Raw genomic sequence first — 23,264 nt, forward strand, 5'->3', positions numbered from 1 at the left:
CACTTTTACCACTTGAGCCACAGCACCACTTCTGGCTTTTTCTATGTATGTGGTGCTGAGGAATTGAATGCAGGGCTTCGTGCATGCTAGGCAAGAACGCTACCACGAAACTACATTCCCAGCCCTCAATAATATATCTCCTGAAGGAAAACACTAGGTTGTTTTTATTAGGTACAATGTTGTTAGTAACATTTACCTAGGACCAGAAAACATTTCTTTTGGTGGTACTGGGATTTGAATTCAGGGCCCTGTAATCACTAGGAAGGCACTCTACAACTGAGCTATGCTTACACTTTGGTACTATTTGTTTGTTCGTTTATTTATGTATGCCAGTCCTGGGGCTTAAACTCTGGGCCTGGGTGCTGTCCCTGAGCTTCTTTTGCTCAAGTCTAGTGCTTTACCACTTGAGCCACACTTCCACTTCTGGCTATTTCAGAGTGGTTTGTTGGAGGTAAGAGTGGCACATACTTTCCTTCCCAGCTTGCTTTGAATTGTGATCCTCCGATCTCAGCCTCCTGAATAGCTAGGATTACAGGTGTGAGCCACTGGCGCCCAGCTGTTGTTGGTGTTTTTGACATAGCATCTCACTTCCGACCTGACTAGGTTCCTGGACTGTAATCCTCCTATCTTCCATTTCCTTCCAGAGTCAGCATGATGTGTGTGTGTATGTGCCTCCATACCCCTCTTCCTCCAGAGACGGAATCTCATGGAATTTCCCGCTCAAGTTTGTGATCTCCCATGTCTCAGCCTAGCTGGGATAATAGCTGTGTGTTCTACCACTGGGCCCAGCTTTCAAGGCTAGAGAATATTTAGGACTTCGAAGCAGTAAAAGCTGATGATTTCATCACCTTTGGTTCTCTATGCAGGTTTACTTTATAATTCTGCTGCTTCCTTTAGAAGAGATAAAACAAGACAAACAACATAGCCTACCAACAATGGGAAAAGGGGAGTGTTAACACATATAAAATTTCAAACTCTTAAGAGTTTAACATTTAAACCCAGAGTACTATTCACCATACAAACCTCAGTGATCAACCCCAAGGCCAGCAAACATCAACAGCAAACAGCAAACGAGCCTTAACAGCGTCCTCGTCCTCCATCCTCACCTCCCCACGGCAGCACCAAGCAGAGCACCCAACGCATGTAGGTCTGTAAATGTTAGCTTAGTGGAAATGAAGTGCAGTCTGATGAGGTTAGGCCAAAGGTGTCAAACCCACTGAAATTACCTAGCACAAAAATAGGTCTCCGGTGCTGAGTTTTATTTAGGCAACAAATGACAGCAGAAAATTGAACTAATTTCCTGAATGGAAAGATAAAATAGAGTAACCATTGCAAAGGCAGCTGGAAGAAATGTTCTGAGAGAGGTTAAGATGTGTCACAGAGGCACTGATGGCAATGAGCGAAAGGACAGATAATTGTCATGCAAGGGGGCCTGGACTGAGGGAGCCTATGGGGTAGAGGATGGTTCCTGAAATGAGAAAAATCCAGAAATAGCCAGCTTCCACTAAAGAACAGAATGTGTTTGTGCCTTGATCCGCGGAAGCAAGTTTCGTGTTACAGTTGCAATGGCTGCCCACGTGGGATTGTATGGATCGTGATACTCTCCTTTGATTATCTTACCTGTGGTTATTTTGTCTAGTGCGTGAATTATATATTTTTTTCTAAAATATATAGAGGAGGCTGGCTCGGTGGCAAAGGGCTTGCCTAGCAAGTGTGATGTCCTGAGTTGGATCCCCCATACCAAAAAATAGAAGACAAAAGAGAGAAAGGGAGAGGGAGAGAGAAAGAGAGAGGAGAGAGAGAGAGAGAGAAAGAAAGAAAGAAAGAAAGAAAGAGAGAGATAACTTGACTAAATCCACTAAAGGTCCAATTCTCCTCTAGTCTCCAAATGGGATATAATCAGTATGGCTATTAAAAGCATATTTCAATACATGAATGAATTGGTTAAAGTGCTTAAATTCTTAAATTCTCTCTGCTGCCTTAGTTTCCATTCCTTTTTTCTTTTTTTTTTGCCAGTCCTAGGCCTTGGACTCAGGGTCTGAGCAATGTCCCTGGCTTCTTTTTGCTCAAGGCTAGCACTCTGGCACTTCTGGCCATTTTCTATATATGTGGTGCTGGGGAATCGAACCCAGGGCTTCATGTATATGAGGCAAGCACTTTTGCCACTAGGCCATATTCCCAGCCCCAGTTTCCCTTCCTTTTTAAACACATGAAGTGAGCAATTGCCTGTTGGAAGATGGCATGCACTCGGTGGAAAAGGTAAATCAAAGCAAGGATTGAACACTTCCCACAAGCCTGACAACCCTAGTGGTTTCTTTCACCTCTTTGCTCTATATCCCCTGTACAGGTAACTCATGTGACACAGGTACAGATGTTGATAAGTGCATACATTGTAGAGTTTTTCCTAAATTTAAGTTACCCTGATTTTTAGCCTCACATCTGTGGTATCCATTTGCGTTCACCCCAGATTGTATAACCTTCTTTTATTATCCTGCATTTAAGCTTTTATAGCTATCATTTATTCTCATGCTTCCTCTTATTTGTCTTCATCAGAATGATTCACATTTCTATTAGCAAAAACACCCATCCATTAGCGTCTAAGTGACCATGCATTCATTTTCTTATTGTGTTAAATGGAAAATTTCCTACACTATAACTTGGCTATAATCTCTGTTTTTTTGTCCTACCTCCCCAAGTTCCCACTATTTTTTTCATCACTAGCAAGCTTTGCTTCCTTGCCTAGAATTAGCATCAAATTCAAAGTGCCACTCATTGCTCTCTCTATTCTGGGGGTATGAAATTGTCAGCAAACCAAGCTGGTGCATGCTATTCAGTAAGTCAGCCCTTCCAGGAGTTGTTCAAGTTGTTAGCTCCATTTCCCCATCAGGGCTGTGATGACCTGCTTGGACCGCCTCTGTCTCATTTGCATCTGGAAGCCATCATCCACCCCCGGGGATTTGGCCGGAAGCCTGTACACCCTCTCCTGACACTTCACTTTGGATTCTGCTCTTAGCTCCACTCCAAAAGCTCTATCTATGCATCATCGTGATGTCCTGTGGTTGCCAAAAGATGCATACTCTACAGCCCCACACCAATCCTCGTCTCTTTCTATGAGAAGCACCACTTGGCTCACATAAACTTGCTCGTTCTTCCTGTACCAGTTCCCCCCATCAAGCCCAGATATTACCCTTGCTCGATTACTTACCTATCTTAGGCAAATGTATGACCACATACTTATTTCCCAAACAACACCTTGAATAGCAATAAAACAAAAATAATTCTTCCTATGGAAGTTACCTTAGAAATTGCACTAACTGGGCTGGGGATATAGCCTAGTGGCAAGAGTGCCTGCCTCGGATACACGAGGCCCTAGGTTCGATTCCCCAGCACCACATATACAGAAAAAACGGCCAGAAGCGGCGCTGTGGCTCACGTGGCAGAGTGCTAGCCTTGAGCGGGAAGAAGCCAGGGACAGTGCTCAGGCCCTGAGTCCAAGGCCCAGGACTGGCCAAAAAAAAAAAAGAAATTGCACTAACACTATATTTAGCATCTTCTTAAAATGGCTGATTTGGTTCGATAGATGGTTATATTTCTTGATCTTTCACCATGTATTTTACTTTGGTACCAGACCATAAGACCTTTGCAACCTGACAATAGGGTCATGGATTTCACTGTAGCTAATCGAGGTCAGTAAAGGAACCCAAAGTTAAGAGTGGACTTGTATATTCTTTTACTTATTCATCACACCAGTGATGCTCTAAATGCTGGCGTGTTCTGAAAGGTACTTACGAGAGCACTGCCATCAGAAGCCATGTACAGAACCCGACTGGTAGGAACAAGAGCTAGGAGAGAAGAAACACTGCCAGTTACCTATGGGTGTAAAATGCTTATAAAGTTACACATCACATTAATTTGAAGGATAGGGTATTTGTAGTGTGATTGGTGAGTTTCACGATGAGGACAACTCATTCAATGGCTTGTTATACAACACAACAAGCCAATCTTTAAAGAAGATAGAATTTCATCTGAATATTTGTCAATGTTTTTCAAGTCAACAAACAAATCCATGCATAGACTTTATACACCTTACTTCACACTATTATTTGAGAAGTGAATACAGTTTTTGCCCTTTGTGATTAAGTGCAGAAGATATAGACCTTTTTGGCCATTGCTATTATTCAAGTTCAGAAATGTAAGCAACCCCCTCCAGCCTCAGAAATCCCAGCTACTCATCAAGATGAGCCATTTTGATGTGGATGACCTGAAACACAAACCACTCTGTGGGTATAGAAAAACAAATGAAAACACAAGGGGGAAAACCCTCATATTTTCTGTCTTTAACAAGCAGGAACCTTGTTAAAGATCTGCAGGCCACTGAAACTCCTGAAATCACAGAACTTCTTAAATTCCCATTGCCACAAGTTCAGTCTACATAAATTGAACTTGATTTCTTACCTCCAGAAGTCTCCAAATTTTAATAACAGATGTAATCTTTTGGTGCCAAAAATACTATGCTTATATTACATAGGTATGAAGAGACATCTTGATGTAATATGCAAAAAAGAGAAACCACAAAAATTTTTAAAGACTGAAAACTTAATTTTCAACTTAAAACAACTGAATTTTTAAAAACTCAGATATGTACCAGAGGAGTATTTATAAAATGACCTTAACATACAATAAAATCACAATCTAAACAATAAAAATAAGCAATAAAAAATAAGCAACAATGTGATATATGTGTCCAGTATGTACTATTTTGTTTTTGTTTTGCAAGAAGAGTTGAACTATTTTTATAATAAAAGTAAATGTCATAAAAAAGATCAAATGTTGGAAAATGCTTCTTTAAAATGGCAACAATAAAAATAAGCAATTAAGAGTGAAAGAAAATTTAAGAAGTAAAGTAAAAATAGAAAATTCTTAAACATTACTAGTGAAATAAGTACAGATAAAACAGCCAGGGTTTAACCTTTAAGACTGCCAGGAAAAATTAAGCACTGGAACTCATCTTTGTGGAGGCAGAGGCATATCAGAAAGAAAATACTCAACTGTGGTTGGGATGTCAAATTATTATGGCCTAGCTGGGGGGTGATTTGTCCTGATAACACATATAATTATGCTCACTGAGTTTTTACTATATGCTATGAACTGGGCTTATGTTGACCAAACTGATTATGAAAAGAGTTCTGTAATACGCCAATAATTTTTTAATTTTACTCTATCAGGAAACATGGTATTATGTCATTTGCATGAAACATGGATGGACCTGGATAACATGATGTTAAGTGAAGTAAGCCAGGCCCAGAGAGACAAGGGATGCATGTTTTCTCTCATATGTGGAAGTTAAATCTCAATTATACATAACATATGTAAACATGCATAGGGTCATATGTCCAAATATATCAATTAAAGTATGGTATACACAGGTGGGATTCGAATGGGTTAACTCCTCTGAGCAAAGAACAGTCTAATGAAATGGAAGCTGGAACTTGGGGTGTGTTGGAATGGGGGGATAAGGTCAAGGAGAAGTGGAATAGACAAAGGAAGAGAGAAAGGTTGAGAGAATTCAATCCTAACAGTGCACACAAGTGAAATGGAACCAGATAAATCAGGGGGGTTGGAAGAGATGGAGGTTTGGAAGAGGTGGAAGAGAAGGGGTGAGGTTGCTCAAGCTGCATTGTACTCATCAACTGACATGTTGAATTGAAACCACTTTGTACAACTACCTAAGGATAATAATTTCTTAATCCGTAGTCAATTATCTTGTGCATTTATGTGATAAAAACATAACACTTTTCACAAATCCACCCTCATACATCAAAGTATTTAGGGGAAAAATTGGAATATATTTCCAGGGGAGGAAAAATATCTATGGTAATTATCTTTGGGAATAAAAATAACCAGTAATTTATTTTTATTCCCCTATGTGTTTATTTCCTAAAATAGGCTTTTAGTTATAAAATAATAATGTTGAGATAGTGCTATAAATATATTATCAACTCTTCATAACAATGTATTTTTAGCATCCATTGATTGAGGGAATATATTATAGTCAAAAGCTAGATGAGATTCAGCAGTCCTTTTAGGTAAAGAAAGAAATGGAATGGAAAAGTTAGCAGTATGTACTTCTGATTGAACCAGAATGGACTTGAATTTCAGTCTGGCAACCTATTAATTGAATGAATCCTTATGTAAGTAACTGATATTTTCATTCCTCAGATAACCATCCATGAAATGGGATGACAGTCTTTCTTTTGTAAGCTTGATGAAAATGGAAAGAAGACAAATCTTCAGAGTACCCATAGCAAGATCTCACACAGGATAGATCTTCAAGAAATTATTGTTGGCCAAGATGCTCTTGCTGGGGTCCAGGAGAAAGCGAGCTGGCGCCTCCAGTAGGGAGCTCAGGTGGAGTGGACATTCTAAGAGAGAGGATGAAAGCAAGGGCATCCCGCGCAGGAGCTAGACTGTTCAGCACCCAGAGGCAGTCCCTGGTCTGAGTCGGAGTGAGGCTAGATACAGTGAGCGGGGCAGGGCAGGCGACAGGAATAGATGTTTTTCATGCAGCCTCTGAGCATTTCGCTAATGGTGCTGGACCTCAGCACTCCATATTTTGAAGTAGTTGACATAGGTGAAATCAAAGTAATATAAGCTCCACTTTTATTTCTCCTCTTGCATACAAAGCACGGAGCCATAATCAGGAAGAACTTCAACAACTGGTGCAAATGCACGTGCTCGTTGTCGACACAATGAGAACCAGTTTGGATAGACAAGTCACATGGTACATAACAGCATGGAATCATAATCTGAATATGTAGCTCCAAAACTTTAATATATCACAAATAGCAGTTTGTGTTTAAAAAAAAAGATCATGCTAGAAAGTGTTTTGAACATTGTTATTTGGGGGAATCGCCAATCTTTTCTGAAAGTATCAGTTAAAACAAGATGCCTATAAGATTAAAGTTAACAAAAAACAATAATATGCACTTGGTAGGGCTTGAGAAAGACTTTTTGTATTCCTAGGAACTTAAAATTGAATAACAGCCTAATGGCAGTGTGGAAAAAAAACACTTTCATAAATGAGAAGACTTCTGACTCTGCCTTCCACGAAATCAGAGAAAAATCTACATGAACGGCCTGTTGCCAGTGGAAAGTAATTGTGATAGATTACCAAGTGTTATTTGGCAGATGACAGACCTCAAAAGTGTTCATAAGGAATGCTTTATCTATACACAAGGTAATCTATATTCCATTAAAATACTTTTCTCTTTTACCACACACTTCAGGCAAAAATACACAACATGTTTATGTTTGTTGAATTATATATTAATAATTATAATAACTCCAAGTAAATTTGGTTTGCTAAAAAAATTACTGCAACAAAATTTAATTGCAATTTAATTTGTATGTTTGACAAAATTACCAAGAGAAGACTTTTAAGGCATAAATGTATGCAACAGAGTAAAAATCCAACAGATAGTAGAATAAAAGTCTCAGCGGGGGGAAAGAGGATAATGTAAAAGTTATAAACCTTGAAGACTACTTTTCTTGCAAAAAATTATAGAACATATTAATTCTCATGGTATTTTTTTCTGCATAGGTAATGATCAAGATTTGTGATATACCACAAACCTTGACTTAACAGCTATATGCAAGATGAAAACCTTAGAGGATAATTTAGTGCATCAGGGAATGTAAAAGATTTTATGAGTTCACTGCTTTAGAACTACCGCACTAACACATACGGAGGAGAGACAGAGATTCATGGTTGAATCTCAACTCTGCTGATACTTGATAAATGTGGAAGCTTATGAAATGCACTTAATTTCTGTGACTAGCATATGTCTCATCTGTTAAACAGAAATCGTTATAACCAACTCCTAGTGTTACTTTGTTTGAGCATTTTTTTTTTTTTTAGAAAACTAAGTGAAATATCACATGGAAAACACCCAGGGCACAGTGTATGCTCAATAAGTGGTAGCAATTACCTAGAATGGGAGCAATTACCTCCAAATAGCTTTGTTATACAAAACTATTCTTCCGAGTGGAATTAGTACACAGCTAAGAGGTTTTAAGCAAGTATGATAACAGGTTTCACCAAATAAAATAGCTTTCACGCTTCAAGGTTGATGAAACTCCCTATCTGGCTCTCACGGTGACATTTTGAGTTTAAGAAAATAGTTTTCTCATCCATATTTATGGAAGCAATCTTCTTTAAAGATCAATTTCACATCAATATGAGATATAAACAAAACAATGACGTCATTCATATATATTGTTTATGAAATGAAATACATGCATTCCTAATCATGTCGACAGTTGAAAAAATAGAAAACATATTTCATTACCTAATTACAGATTTCTTTTCATGGATATGAATGGTTATTCCAGTTTGTCTGAGGCATAAACAAAATATTTATTTCTTAGCCAAGTAGCTCATACCTCTAATCCTGGCTATCTCAGTCTGAGCATTGAGATTCAAAGCCAGCACAGGCAGAAAAGTCCATGAGACTCTTATCTCCAATTAATGACCAAAAAGCTGGAAATAGAACTGTGTCTCAAGTGATAGAGCACCAGCATTGAGGAAAAAAGCTAAGGGAGCTCACCCAGGCACTGAGTTCAAGCCCCAATATCCACACAAAAATAAAGAACAACATAACTAACACTGATGATGCCCACAAACTAAATAAGAGCCTGCTTATTCTCTTAAATCACAATGCTAGCATTTGACAGAATCTTAGCAGAGAAAAGAAAAATGATGTGCGTCGCTGGTAATCCAGAAATCAAAGCTGAAGAACACACAGAATCTCCAGTCTCTTGCGGGGTCATCATCCAAAAATCATAGAATGCTTGTGACAGCAGCAAATATGTGCCGTCAGTGACAAGAGCTGTTTGTAAGCAAGTACCTGCTGCTACACAGTTATCTATTACAGCCATGAAAGAGAAGACAAAATCCATCTTGGATCATGTCTAAAAGCATGGGACCCGAAATAATCCATTCATTTTGCCAATTAGCAAAAGAATTGTCTTGTCATGCAGAGCAGACGAGAAGGAAGTGAAATGCAGGATGTTCTCCCTGTCGGTGGGTGTGCAGTGATGGGGGGGCGGGGGAGGGGGAATGGAGAGTCCCACTGGGACTTGTAAATATCTTTAGGGAATGTACAAAGGCGGAAATGGTTTCAGCCACATTATTTCCAGGTTGGTTTTCATGTTTGTCCTCATTTCAATCCATTTTTCTACATTAGGAAATTCTCCTTTTCTTTTTCTATTATCATCCCCATTCATTTTGTACCATTTCTTCCCAGCTTCCTCCTCTGTGACAATGAACTGACAGATGGTTTTTAAGAACCATAGCTTCTTTTAAAAAATTTTTGAAAAAAAACTGTGATGCTTAAATTACTTTATTTTCAACACCATTAAAGTCCTGGAATACATCATTAAAGAAGATTGGCAGCCTTGTCCCTTCCTTCTCCTCCATAGTTCCCAGAGAAGCTGTCAGTCCTGACAATCAAGGCCCAGACACACAAATTCCGCAAATCTAAGGGAGGTAAAACCGTCTTTCACTCAGCATCAGTCTTTGCCCTCCGAAGACCATTCTACCATAGTAACAACCAGGTGACAAATTGCAAGAAATCGCCAACAATCTGCCAGCCACAAGCGGCTGTTGGTCAGGTTCTATGGGTTACATTTCTCAGCTGCTCAGATACAAGGGTCTACTGCTCTTCTGTCGACCTCTAGAATCCCCCATTTCTAAGCCCCCAGCCCACACGCACAACATACTCTTGGGCTGAGGCAAGTGAGGACCTGCCCACAGGCTGCATCTCAGCAGATGCTTCCCCAAGCACCAAGCAAGCATCTGGCCATTCCCCTTGCCAGCGGGTAGGGTTGACCAGATGTCTGGAAGAGCACCGGTACTCATTTTCATGGAATTGATCTTGTTTTGTGAGGTTGTCTTAAGTCCTGTGACACCAGTCTGATGAGCTATAGTTCCTATTGCTCCTCCAGAATGGGGCTGGTACTTATTTATTAAGGCAAGAGTTCCCCCAAAACACATTCCCCAAACACACACACACACATACAGACACATAGACACATACATAGATGCACACACACACACGCACACACACACTCACACACACACACACACACACACACACACACCCCACAGGGTAGTCCTTTTTCACCAATGCATATAAAACTTCTACTCACTCCTACAACAGCTTCTGATACCAGAAAGTTGGAGAAGCCAATTATTCTCAGGGCCAAATTGTGTGCCTAGGTCCACTGTAGAGATTTGTGGTGTACGAAAGGTATGCATATCTTCAAAGGTTAATGCTGGCCCCGAGCTCCAGATCAAATAAGGGAAGAGTCATCAGGTGCACGATGAGCTCACAGGAGAGACTGTGAACTCAGTGGCAATCCTCAACTATTAGCCCCACGCAGTCTTCCCCTTGAGCACATTCTGCACCCCACTGAGTCTCTACCACAGTGGACCCTCAGTGAAAACCCCTAACCTCTGAGCTCACCCCCTCTGCAACCTCTTGGGTCAAGACCACACACCATGTTCTAAGATGGGCTAAATGTGGTGAATAATAGCTCTTAGCTTCCTGAAATGTGCCCGCCTCCCTTCCCTCCACACGAATTGTGATCATGTTATCTCTCAATGTATTTCTTCCTGATGGAACCCAACAGAGTGTGCAGCGCTCTGAGGCCTACAGTCATTTTAATTCTGCCTTTTATCAAGCTACATTTGGCTCAATGCTCTTTCCACAAAAGTGAATCGATATTCATGCCCCCTCCCCGCACCGCCAACTGGGATTCTGCAACAGAAACATCACTGGCTAGAAGGAAGCCAAAACAAGAATAGCATTTATAAGATCTACTGATGATTTGCTCATATTGCTAGGGGTTGGAACCAAAATCGTTCTTTCTCTGGCTAGTTCTTTTGATAAGAAACAACACTTTCGTATACATTCTGATTTCCCAAGCTACTCAGACAAGGAAAGTAGAGATAATCCAGACCTAAACTACTGTGTACGGCCATAGAAAAGGTTGCCTTTGTCAAGAATAGAGCTTCTCCTCCTGGAAGCTTCTAGAACCCCAGACTTCTGAGACAATCAGAATGATAGCTGCAAGTTTTCAGTCTTCACAGCAACTCTGTAAAATAATATTATCTATGACTTTATACCACATACACGCATATATATGAAAAACAAGTGTGTGTGTGTGTGTGTGTGTGTGTGTGTGTGTGTGTGTGTGCTGTTACAGGCACCTGACCTCTGGGCCTAGGCACTGTTCCCTGGCTTTTTTGCTTGAGCTGATATTCTGCCACATGAACCATAGGTCCACTTCCAGATTTTTTGTGGTTAACTAGAGATAAGAGAGTCTCACAGACTTTTCCACCCAGACTGGCTTCAAATTATAGTCCCTAGATCTCAGCCTCCTGAGTGGCTAGGATTATAGCCATGACCTGCCAGTGCCCAGATGTCCTGGCAAGTTAGAAAGCTGGAATTTGCATTCTGGCCTTCAAACTTGAGGCCAGGGTTCTTTAATTCACCAGCAACTCAACCAGTTAGCAATCTTGGCCTTCCCTACATCTCGAGCAGCATACTAAATTTTTCCACAGTGTAGCTTAAAACAATAAATATCTGCTGGCTTACATTGACCTCAAGTCAACTCAAGGACAAGCTAGAGTAGGCAGACTATTTGCCAAATATAGACAAATGAGAAGGTACCTATGGCGTCTCACGCGGTTACCCAGAGGGTGATATATGTCACAAAGTGCCAAGAAGGGGCTGGCCATCCGGGTGTTCTGCCTGTGGAAAGAGGCCCCGAGGCGCCCAGTAGGGCTTTCTCTGCAAGTTCACATCCCTGCTGAGGCCTCGTTCAGAAATAATACGGGGCTGACTTTCTGGCTGGAACACTAAGCCGCAGGACGTGAAGCCTCGGCTTCCTTCCTTCTCACGCTGCCAGCAGCACAGGCAGACTCTGAATCTTCCTTCGCTAACGGTTGAGTGTCGTTCCTCCTACGTTTCTGAAGCAAGAGACACATGAGCAAGACGCACCTTTTCATTCTTCGAGAAGATGTGTTCTGTTCAATTACAGCCATTCTTAACTACCGCTTCACAGGGGATTGTTCTCCTGCAATCCATAGGATCTCACGCTTTCTGGGAGAGAGTCACTTTCTCTGGAATTTTAACATGTATGCCAAGAGACACCTAGTGGAAACACCTGGAAGTACAGCATTCTGTTTGAGCCTGTAGATTAAAAGCATCCCTGGGATTCCCTGATTGTACATCTGTATGATTTCAACGAGCATTTTTGAACTGCTAGAGCTGTGGACGCCCGAGTTCTTGTGTGATATTTCTCAGGGAAGTGTTTGTTCTTAGTTGTTCTCCTACTTCCTTCGGCTGCCTTACGGAATAGTCTTAAGACGGAGTGCAGAAACAGAGCTGTCATGACAAGAGCTGGCGTGGGCCAACCGCGTTACTTCGTGTCTCGCTGAACCCAGGTGCTTCTCACTGTGTGTGTCAGAGGCTTTCCACTTGCCGATGGGTTGTTTTACTCATGCATTTCAATTAGGCAAAGCCACAGACGTTTCTTTTCCTGTGGTCTACCCACTCCCTTCTCAGCCTCACCTGCCCCTCTCCTCCCCCACCCTGTGCTTCTCTTTACCTTTGGCCCCCACTGGAGCCACTTCCTCTCACCTCAAAAGCAAAAGTCTGTCCGCACAAAATGCAGGGAGTTCGCTTTTTTTGTTTTTTTCCCCCAACTGCTGAAATAGGGTTGTTTCAAAATTTAGATTAGACTGGTTTTTGTTTTTTTTAATGAAGTAGCTATTTGATTATAACTTCACTGTAACTAAACTAGGCTCAAGCTCAGTAAGAATATTATTTGCTTGTTTTTGAGACAACCCCGTGAAATTTGCCCCAGGATGCTACCGAATGAATCACAGCCTGAAGAGATCTTCCGACCTCTGCCTCCAGAGGGGCTAGAACTATAGGTCACGTCACTTAGCCCAACTTAGCTCATAGGACTGGCTCGGGTTGGATTGGGTAGAACTGGATGATGTTGTTTTTTTCCTTGGGGTGTTTGTTTATTGGTGTTTATTACCCATGCTAGGCAAGCACTCTTGCCAAACGACATCTCCAGCCCAGCTCACAGGACTTCAGATCTGAACGACAGCATGTGGTTTTAGTACAGGCAGTCTGATATTGTAGAGTTCAAGTATTATGAGACAAACAGGGCCACAGCGTGGGGAAGGACCCAGGAAATGAAAAGCCTTGTAGAGAAGGAGAAGCTCGGAAACCCCAAGTCTACAGATGTGCAGGTGAAAGCGTGATCCTGGATATCAAACTTCCGCTTCACACTACCCTAGCCAAAGTCACGTAGACCCAAGACCAACTGCCAAACCGTGCCTTTCTCAGACTTGTGATAAGGGTGAAACAAAGCCTTGACTCTGCTTGATCAGTAAAGAAGGTTCTCACTTTGTTGATAATTAATAACATTATCAAAAAATTACTAAAATTAACATCACAACATTATAAAATTTCAACTGAATTAGAATGAATCAAAACACAGACATCCAATACTTCTATGAAGAAATTAATAAAGCATTATTGGAAGAAAACTGAACTAAATAAAAAAAAATAGGTCACATTCTTTAACGGAAAAAAACAGTATTTTTAAGATATTACAAAAATGGTTTTCTTTGGTATTAGTTTTATTTTCCTATGCTCAAAAACATAATCGACCTTTTCTTCCAGAGCTTTTCTTGTCTAGCCTACCATGGGAGATTAACCATCTAGCTGTAATTGGTTTTTGATTATGGATTCAAACCAGGGTCAAATTCTGGGTTTTACTTTATTAATTAACTGCCTCACTAATAAAAATATTCACATTTCATGCCAAGTACCAGTAGCTCACGTCTGTAATTCTAGCTACTCAGAAGACTAAGATCGAAGGGTCATAGTTCAAAGCCAGCCCAAACAAGAAAAGTCCTTGAGACTCTTATCTCCAATTAACCACCAAAAGGCTAGAAGTGGCACAGTGGCTTAGTGGTAGACCACCAGCCTTGAGCAAAAAAGTTCAGGGACAATACCCAGGATTTGACTTCAATTCCCAAGACTGACACACACACACACACACACACACACACACACACACACACGCACACGCACACGCGCACACACACACACACTAAAACTTTCATTTCTTCTAAAGGATATCATCGGGCTGGGGATATGGCCTATTGCCTCCTATACATGAGGTCCTGGGTTCAATTCCCCAGCACCACATATACAGAAAATGGCCAGAGGGGGCGCTGTGGCTCAAGTGGCAGAGTGCTAGCCTTGAGCGGGAAGAAGCCAGGGACAGTGCTCAGGCCCTGAGTCCAAGCTCCAGGACTGGCAAAAAAAAAAAAAAGATATCATCATAAAGGAAGGCTTGATTTAAAAAAAAAGTATTAATTGCCATTCATCAAAAGACAATATTACATAAACTGAGAAAACAAGTAAATCCATAATATATGAAGACCTTCTATAATTCAATAAGAAACAAGCAGAGAGAAAAATAGAATAATAGAATCAAGAGAGTGTCACCATAAACATACATAGCCAATGCATATATGAAAAGGTGCCAGAACTCATTAACAATCAGAGAAATGCAATGAAAACTGAAATGAAATAGGATTAAACACCCACCAGAAAGTGAAACTTTGAATATTGATAGTACCAAGTGTGGACAAGGTTATAGATTCAATGAAAAACATCAAACATTGCTGAGGGGGGAAACTGTTTTAGGAAACTTTGTCAATACGTGCTAAGGCTGACCAAATACATATTCTGTGACCTATAAATGTCACTCTTAGGTACATGAGTGCCACATTGGTATGTACGTGAACACTGAATACAAAGTGAGGTGTTCACTAACAGCTTTGTTAATACAAGCCAGAATGTAAGAACAACCATCAATAAAATGTAAAAACAATCCATCAGTAGAAAGGGGAATAGACAAATTGTGGTCTTCGTGCAACAAACTACTTGGCAATGAAAATGAAAAAAATTTAAAATAAACATATCTACAGTGACATGACATTGAGAGAAGAAAAGTCAGACTCGTAAAGAACATGAACTATATAGGATTCCACTTCTCTACAATAAGAAAATGGGCAAAACTAGATCCTAACGAATGTGGGTCAAAACATCAAAGGCATAAACATGTACATGACTACAGTTGGCAGAGAGCAGGGACATTGGGGTTATTTTTTGGAAGGGACATGGAGGGAACAGTAAGGTTCCAACATGATTCTATCTCTTTATTCAAGTAGTAATCACAGGAGTTAAGTTTCACAATCAAGCATCCACTATCCACATTTGTTTCCGGTGCTCCTCTGTCTGTAAGCTATGTACCATAGCAAAAGTTGTTTGCAAATATGAGAAATGACAGTGTAACCTAAAAGAAACAGAAAACCCGAAGAGATGAAAAGATGGACATATACTCAGGCAAACATACAGCAAAAGAAAGCTGTGGTATCAATTTTAATATCTGAAAATACAATACCTGTGGCAAAAAAATATATACATACACAATGGAAAAAGAAACATATCATTGGGTGTGTGTGTGTGTGTGTGTGTGTGTGTGTGTGTGTCAGTATGGGAGTGTGAACTCGGGCCTGTGTGCAGTCCCTAAGCTTTTTCACTCAATTCTAGGACTCTACCATTGGAGCCATGGCTCCATTTCCAGATGGTTTTGCTGGTTGGAGGTAAGAATCTCATGGGTTTCCCTGAGCAGGCTGGCTTCAGACTGTGAGCTTCAGATCTCTGCCTCCTGTGTAGCTAGGATCACAGGCACAAGCCACCAGTGTCTGGCCGTCGTAAGTTTTTTAAGTAATTAGAAAATAGGATTTTCTTAAATGTGTAAAATGGTGCCCTAAAATACACTAAGCATTTAAGACTCGGAAATGGAGTTATAAAAAAAAACTCACTCAGCAATTTTAACACAGCTCTCAGAAATCAACACTTTAAGTAGGACAGTCAGTACACAGAGCTTTCCATGACCTGAATGATACAAAGTAGCACATTTGTATTATAATTCAGAGAACTCTGAAGTTGAAAAACAGAATATATCCTCATTTCTAACACACATGAAAAGAATTTTAATTGACCAAGTGCCATATTTCAAAGGAAGTCTTGGTAATTTCACAGAGTCAGTGTAACAGAATTCACGTTCACTGGTTATAATGCACTATTTATAGGAACGAGGAATCAAGACTAATTGTGAAATATCTGTATGTCTGGGGGAAAAGATCTCACACTACCAAAAATATTTGGATTTTTAAAAATGCATTAATTGTTCCGAGCACTGGTGGCTCATGCCTATAACCCTAAAAATCAAAAGGCTTAGGTGAGAATTGCGGTTCAAGGCCAGCCCAGAGAAACAAATCTGTGAGACTCTTATCTCTAATTAACCAGCAAAAATCCAGAAGTAGAGCTGTGGCTCAAACCGTATAGTATTAGCCATAAGTAAAAACGCTGAGAGCATAAGGCCCAGAATTCAAGCCCTACTACCAATACACACACACACACACACACACACACACACACACGAGTAATATTTACAATCTACATATCTACACGATTGAAAGTACATGTCAAAATATTTAGAGACATGACGAAGCATATTTAGAGAAAATTTTAGACTTCAAATATTTTTTATTATAAATCAAAATCAAAAAATGGAGGCCAGGGATGTAGCTCAATGGTAAAGCGCTTACCTAGAGCACGTAGCCTATGTAAGGTGCTAAGCAAAGAGCCCAACATATTAAATTGGAATTATTAAACACACACACACACACACACACACACACACACACACACACACACATACAAAGAGCAAACCCATAGATACAAATAATGAAAGTAAAAGCAAAAATCAATGAAAAAAAGCTCTGGAGAAGAGCAATAAAACCAAAGGCTAGTTCTGTAGGGAAGACTTAATAAAACAGAATTCCAGCCAGACTAATGAAAGTTTTGCTGCCAGATACAAATTAGATATGACTTCTTATATCAGATACAAGTTAAAATTTTTCAGCACTAAAACTGCCAATTAGTCCAGCTGCATTTTTTTTACTTCAATAGGTTGATGTGGATACAGGTAAATAAGACAGAAGTAAAGCAAATAGCATAGAGAAACTGTCTATAATCTGTCTCGTAATCTTCCTTTCCTTAAAAAAAATTCTTTATCCAGATCTAAATTATTTTTTTCATATATTGGTCTATGGAAGTAAATATTTAAATAAAGTTTTAAAAAATAGAAATCATAAAATTATTTACCCCAGAATTTTCCTAGGGATTATTACCTCACATTTAAATGCTATTACAACATATAAGGACAATTATATACACTCAAGATTCAAAAATCAAGGAAGTGGGGGATGGGGAAATACTGTTTTTAGAGGCTACTGCATTCTCTCTCTTTTTTTTTTTTTTTCTGATCCAAGAACTGCATAAACTTCTTTCCTGGTCTGGGAATATGGCCTAGTGGCAAGAGTGTTTGCCTCGTATACATGAAGCCCTGGGTTTGATTCCTCAGCACCACATATATAGAAAAGGCCAGAAGTGGCACTGTGGCTCAAGTGACAGAGTGCTAGCCTTGAGCAAAAAGAAGCCAGGGACAGTGCTCAGGCCCTGGCTTGTTTTTCTGGTTGTTTTCTATATATGTGGTGCTAGGAAATCGAACCCAGGGCTTTATGTATACAAGGCAAGCACTCTTGCCACTAGGCCATATTCCCAGCCCCCACTGCATTCTTATGTTTACTAAATTCACATCCTTCAAACACAAACCCCAATATCTCAGTACTCACCAGAAAGGACTTTTATATGAACATGTACTCATTGTGTCTGACTTACACCTTTTACTTCAAGAACTGCCCTATATCTCTCATTATGGTACTTTCAACCACAAGCCTACTTGTCCAAAACAAGAGCAAGCATAGGGCTTAGACTGGCCCAACCATCTCCCCATCCACCCATCCACCAACCTATCCATCCATCCATCCATCCACCCATCCATCCATTCATCTCTCTGTTCACTCATCCATCAAATATGCATGGCTGGCTAGTGTCAGGCACAATTTGGAGGCCTGAAGATACAATACTACATACAACATATTAAGCCTCCTTCCTGCCTTCACTGAGTTTATGTTGCATGGGGCAACATTTCACACCAGGTTAGACAAACAGTTATGGACATGAGTGGAGAAAAGTAAAGTATGGAGGAATATTTTAGTACATTATTATAAATAGCTGGAAAGGCAGGAGTGATCTCACAGAACAGCAGTTGAGTATCAACATGCACGGAGGAGGAGATGGTGGAAATAGAAATGCTGGCCCAGGTCTGGCTCACAAGGCCAAAGTCCCAGACTGCGATTGGAGTGTGTCTAGTCTGTGTGAGACAGAGCAAGTCAGTGGGAGGGGCGTAGACAGGGAGCTGGAGGGCAGACGGCTGAGGGTCTAGGGAAGTGGGCTCACGTAACTCATGGGTGTTCTCATATGTTCTTGTGGAAGACCTCTGTCTTCCTTGAAGTGAAACACACAATATTTATCCTGATCCCACAAACATAGTAACAACTCTGGCTCCAGCACCAGACCAGACTGAAATTAAAAAAAAAAAAGAACATAAGCCAAGAAATCAATAAGAGGCCACTGTAAGAATCCAGACAAGGTATAGGCATGTCCTGGACCAAGAGGCGGCGTGTGGAATGGCTAGCAAGCAGACGGGTCAAGGACATGATCATCATTGTCACCATGACCAGTTTAGAAGATTACATGACCAAAAAAGCCACGCTTAGAATGTTATCAAGACATTGACAATGGGATATTACGAATGAGACTTATCCTCCCCCGCCCTGGAACTGTATCCATGAATGTGCAAACCTGGAGATGACAGTGGCTATCTTGGTTGTGGGGCAAGAACATAAGGAGGATGAAACCAAAACAGCCGGAAGCAGCACAGGAGGTGGGAAGTGGTAAGCCATCTGGCCGTGCCACAGAACTCCAAGCTAAGTCTACTTAAAATATGTACAGTCGATAAGTCTTGTGAAATTTCAAAGACATAGAGAGATTTCTCCAAGTTCACAGACAAGATGAAAAGCAGCTGTTTACAAATCAACAAGAGCCCAAATGGCCTCAGTCATTTCTGTTTGCAATGAAGAATGCGAAAGCACTTTGGAACCAGGCCTTTGAAGTATTGAAGAGAAAATAAGTCTAGACCTACACATCCATTCCAACACACAATCAAGTATGAAAGCTAACGACATTCTTAGACACTGCGCTCATTCCTCATGTCCCTAGAAGAAAGTATTGTTCAATCAAATACACCAACAAGTGAAATTTAAGGAGAAAAGCATGAGGTATAGGGAAGAACATGAAAATGCAATGTAGGAAAAGCTGAGCATGTAATGAAAAAAAATGAAACAAGAGAATAAATTAATCTATTAAAACTGTTAAAATATGGCTGTATTTTTTCTGTTTGAGGTGATTTTACAATCCTCATTGGTTTGAAGTTACACAAAATTTCAAGTTATAGTTTTACCCCCCCCCCCTTTTTTTTTTTTTGCCAGTCCCAGGGCATGAACACAATCCTTGACCTTCTTTTGCTCAAGGCTACCCTCTGTTTACCACTTGAGCCACAGCACCACTTCCAGTTTTTTCTGTGTATGTGGTACTGAGGACTTGAACCCAGGGCTTCATGCATGCTAGGCAAGCACTCTACCACTAAGCCACATTCCCAGCCCCCTAGTTTTATCTTTTTAATAGGAAAAGAAAACTACTATGAAGACAAATAAATACAAAGTAGAGATGTGGTTCAAGTGTTAGAACGCCAGCCTTGAGGGAAAAAGCCAAGTGAGAACGCAAGGCCCTTAGTTCAAGCCTGCACACCAGCACAAAAACAACCAAACAAAAAATTTTTTTAGAAATCTAAATAAAATACTGTCTATAGACAAAAAGATGTGTAAAGGGGTGAAAATATTACTAGACATTTTGTCCATCGTTGATATATCTGTACCTTCACCAACACCTCATTTTATTTGTTCTTATATAAAGTTAGTAAGTAAAAAAACAACAACTGTGAAACTACTTTTACAATATAAAGCAACTCACCTACCAAGTAGAACACAAGGAATTATATCTGTAACTGTTTTAGAAAGGAAAGTTATATGTAGATAAGAAACACAAGAATTTTACCTTAAATGTCTTCACGGAAGAAACTGCTGCTGTTCTATCCATGTAATCCTCTCCTCCTTAGCTACTTAGGCAACCTAGGGGATGGGGCACCGTGGGACAGGGGGATTGTGGGATGGGGGGATTATGGGATGAGGGGGCCATAGGACGGGGGAACTGAGAGGCAGAGGCACAGGAGGTGGAACAGCTCTGGCCAGGGGTCTGGTCATGTGTATCATTTCTATCTGGCATGAACGCTCTGTACTGACATTCATCATGGCAACCCTTGGTCCTGGCAATCCTTGAAACTACCTACTGACAGTATGGCAGAGCTTCTACCAACTGGCATTCCTGTAGGTACAGGGGTTGGCTGTGGAGAAAAAGGGAGGATCCTTGCCCTCTCCGCAGCTGGCATGGAGTGGGGAGAAGAAGAACTATAGGTTGTGGTGATAAGCTCCACAGATACTAAGGCTAATTTCAACATGCTTTCACCCGACCTAACAAGAGCGCCTTCTACCTCATTAATCATTAATTAAAATATTTTCTAGATTTCTTTAAGGCCTGGTTCAATTTTTCCTGTGCAAACTGGGATAAACCCAAGGTATTTAGTTTAAGAAAGAAAAAAAAAACATCACTTTAGGTGGAAGGTGATTTTTATCAAGCAACACATTGACTGATTTCTATAAAGGATAACAAACTAAATAAAAATAAAAACTACAGGCAAGCAGAACTCATCCTCCCTGAAAAGTCTGTTCCTTTTCTCTTCATTTTCTCACTCTTTACACACAGTAAGTGCAGAACTTTTTATGGGAAACCTGCCATGTTCAACTGTGAAAATAACTTGAAAAGATTTCTGAGATGCCTCCGTATTCTTGGCATTGCATCCTGCCCCTTAGAAAGCGCTATGCATATTTTTGAACCAAAATACAAGAGAGCACTAATTTTTCTCACTAAAAAAATAGCTCATATGTTGACTTGCCCTCTCTAAAATTTTTGAAACTTCAGATTTTGTTTTTGAAAAGCAACCTCTATATAAATATGCCTCCCGCTAGCCAAGTCTTTCTTTGTAGCCCAATTGTCCCCATTCCTCTGTATATTATTAATTTTCTGAGAAAAAAAGTAGTTATCCTCAAATACATGTAACACATCTAGTCTCTTTTGCCTTCATGCCAGATTTTAATACAAAGGTTTGTTTTAAAATAAGCCAAGAAATCCTTAAAGTCCAAGTTGTTTTTCTCCTGGAGGAATGAGGCTCGGCCCCTTGTGTCCTGTTCTGGATAAAGTCCACTAACACCCTGAATCACTGGGTGACATAAATCACAATTAAGTGCATCTTAGGACATAACTTCGCTAGACACAGCAAGAAAAAAAGTTTAAGAAAAAACATATTACTTTGTGTTCAAAATGTATTTGCATTAAAAACTTCACAATATTCACTGCCCCACAGGAATATGTCAAAATAATTAGACAAGCATTCTGTGTTTAAGAAGCCTGTAAAGAACTCAAAATAGTTACGGGGCCAAAAAATTGAAGTACATGTGAATGAGAAGTAAATAGCAAGGGTTTCCTTCCAGGATACAAATTGAGACAGGAAACTATGGTTCTAGTATATGAGAGCAACCAGCATGAACTACTTTCAATAATATATTATCCAGTCTTCCAATCAGTGCACCATTTCAGAGTTACCTTTCCTGATACCTTTCATGAGGAGAAGCTCCTAAGCTACGTATTTTAATAGAAAGGTATTTGACAACTTTTGAAGATGATAAAAACCACCAATCATTTTCAGTACATTAGAGAACGAGTTTTGTAAGCAATCAATGGTAAGTGTGGTTACAAGAAGCATTAGTTGCTCAATAAAACATCCAATTCAGAGACAAAGCATTCCTCACCAAGGAGGCAAGGTAGAAATCTTTTTAACTGTCTTATCATTGGTATATGTCTTGAAACAAAAACACTGTGTAAGTTTGAAAACATCTTGTCAGGAAGTTGGACAATGGATACAAAAGGTTTGAATAACTGCAAAATGGCAACTGTTACCAAAAGCACAACAATAACAAGTGGGTTATGAGTAATTGTTTCAAGGACAGTAGCTACATAATTAAACACGGGTAGAAAGACAGTTGTGCAAAGATTTCATCAACAAATTTAAAATTCGGTTTCAACTTAAAAATGTTTTAAATAAATTAGAGATGGCTGCCCAAAGCAGGAACAAAGATGTAAAATCCTTGTTTAATTGGTGTATAAATGGAATATCAAAGTAATTCGTGAGAATAATTATGTATGTATTCTAATTTTGCTAAGTCATCAGGAATAAACTGTGAAGACAGAAATATCTTAATTGTTAAATATTTATATTATTATATTTATTAAATATAACTCTTTTGTCTTGATTATTGTTAAATTTAGATCAGTAAATACCTCATTTCTATGGCATTGAATTTATATCTCAGAATCGAAATAATAGTTGTTTATGAAATAGAGACTGTATGTAATTATGGTTGTATGGTACATTGAATGTTATGATATGTTCCCTAATCTGAGGAAAAATAAAATAAATAAATCTATAAACACATAAATTGCTTTCTAAACAAGTCTCCCAGGAAAAAATAATCACCGCCAGAAATTTTTCTGAAGGGAAATCCAGATAACATAACACTCAGTAATTTACAACACTATTAGCTTTCCTCTGAGTAATCCTAGCCTCAGGATAAACATGTTTGGTCTACCCTTATTTGTTTGATAAGTTAAAATAATGAAGTAGGGTTACAGGTTTTCAAGTTCTAAATTTCATCAAAATAAAGAATCACCTCCAAAGAGTTTTCAATTACATACCAAATACTTATAACATGCCTCTTCTGTTATCTCTGATCTACACAAATGCTATAGAAAAAGGCACTCTGCCATTTTGGGGAATAATGGCAAGGAAGAATGTTTCTGTATTTCTAGTGAAGTTGCAGTTCTTTATGGAGCTAGTTTTGATGCAAGATTGGTTGACACCTGGGATCTGGAACCAATGATCATAGAGGGGCCAACTGTATT

At 39.7% G+C, this 23,264-nt stretch overlaps 1 protein-coding gene across 5 annotated transcripts in view; it reads right to left on the reverse strand.

The window, feature by feature from the left end:
• The window catches only part of Ipcef1 (interaction protein for cytohesin exchange factors 1), a 115,129-nt gene that overhangs the window by 57,334 nt on the left and 34,531 nt on the right, over nucleotides 1-23,264 (reverse strand). For 4 of the 5 annotated variants that reach the window (XM_048354325.1, XM_048354324.1, XM_048354328.1 and 1 more), the window contains exon 2: nucleotides 3,790-3,842. In XM_048354325.1, coding sequence (XP_048210282.1) covers nucleotides 3,790-3,842 — 53 coding nt within the window. Of the gene's footprint in view, nucleotides 1-3,789; nucleotides 3,843-15,410; nucleotides 15,568-23,264 lie in introns of those variants that run through there. The other variant, XM_048354326.1, reaches the window with a different exon arrangement.

This window comes from Perognathus longimembris, chromosome 9 (genome assembly GCF_023159225.1).
Source record: "Perognathus longimembris pacificus isolate PPM17 chromosome 9, ASM2315922v1, whole genome shotgun sequence".
NCBI lineage: Eukaryota > Metazoa > Chordata > Mammalia > Rodentia > Heteromyidae > Perognathus > Perognathus longimembris.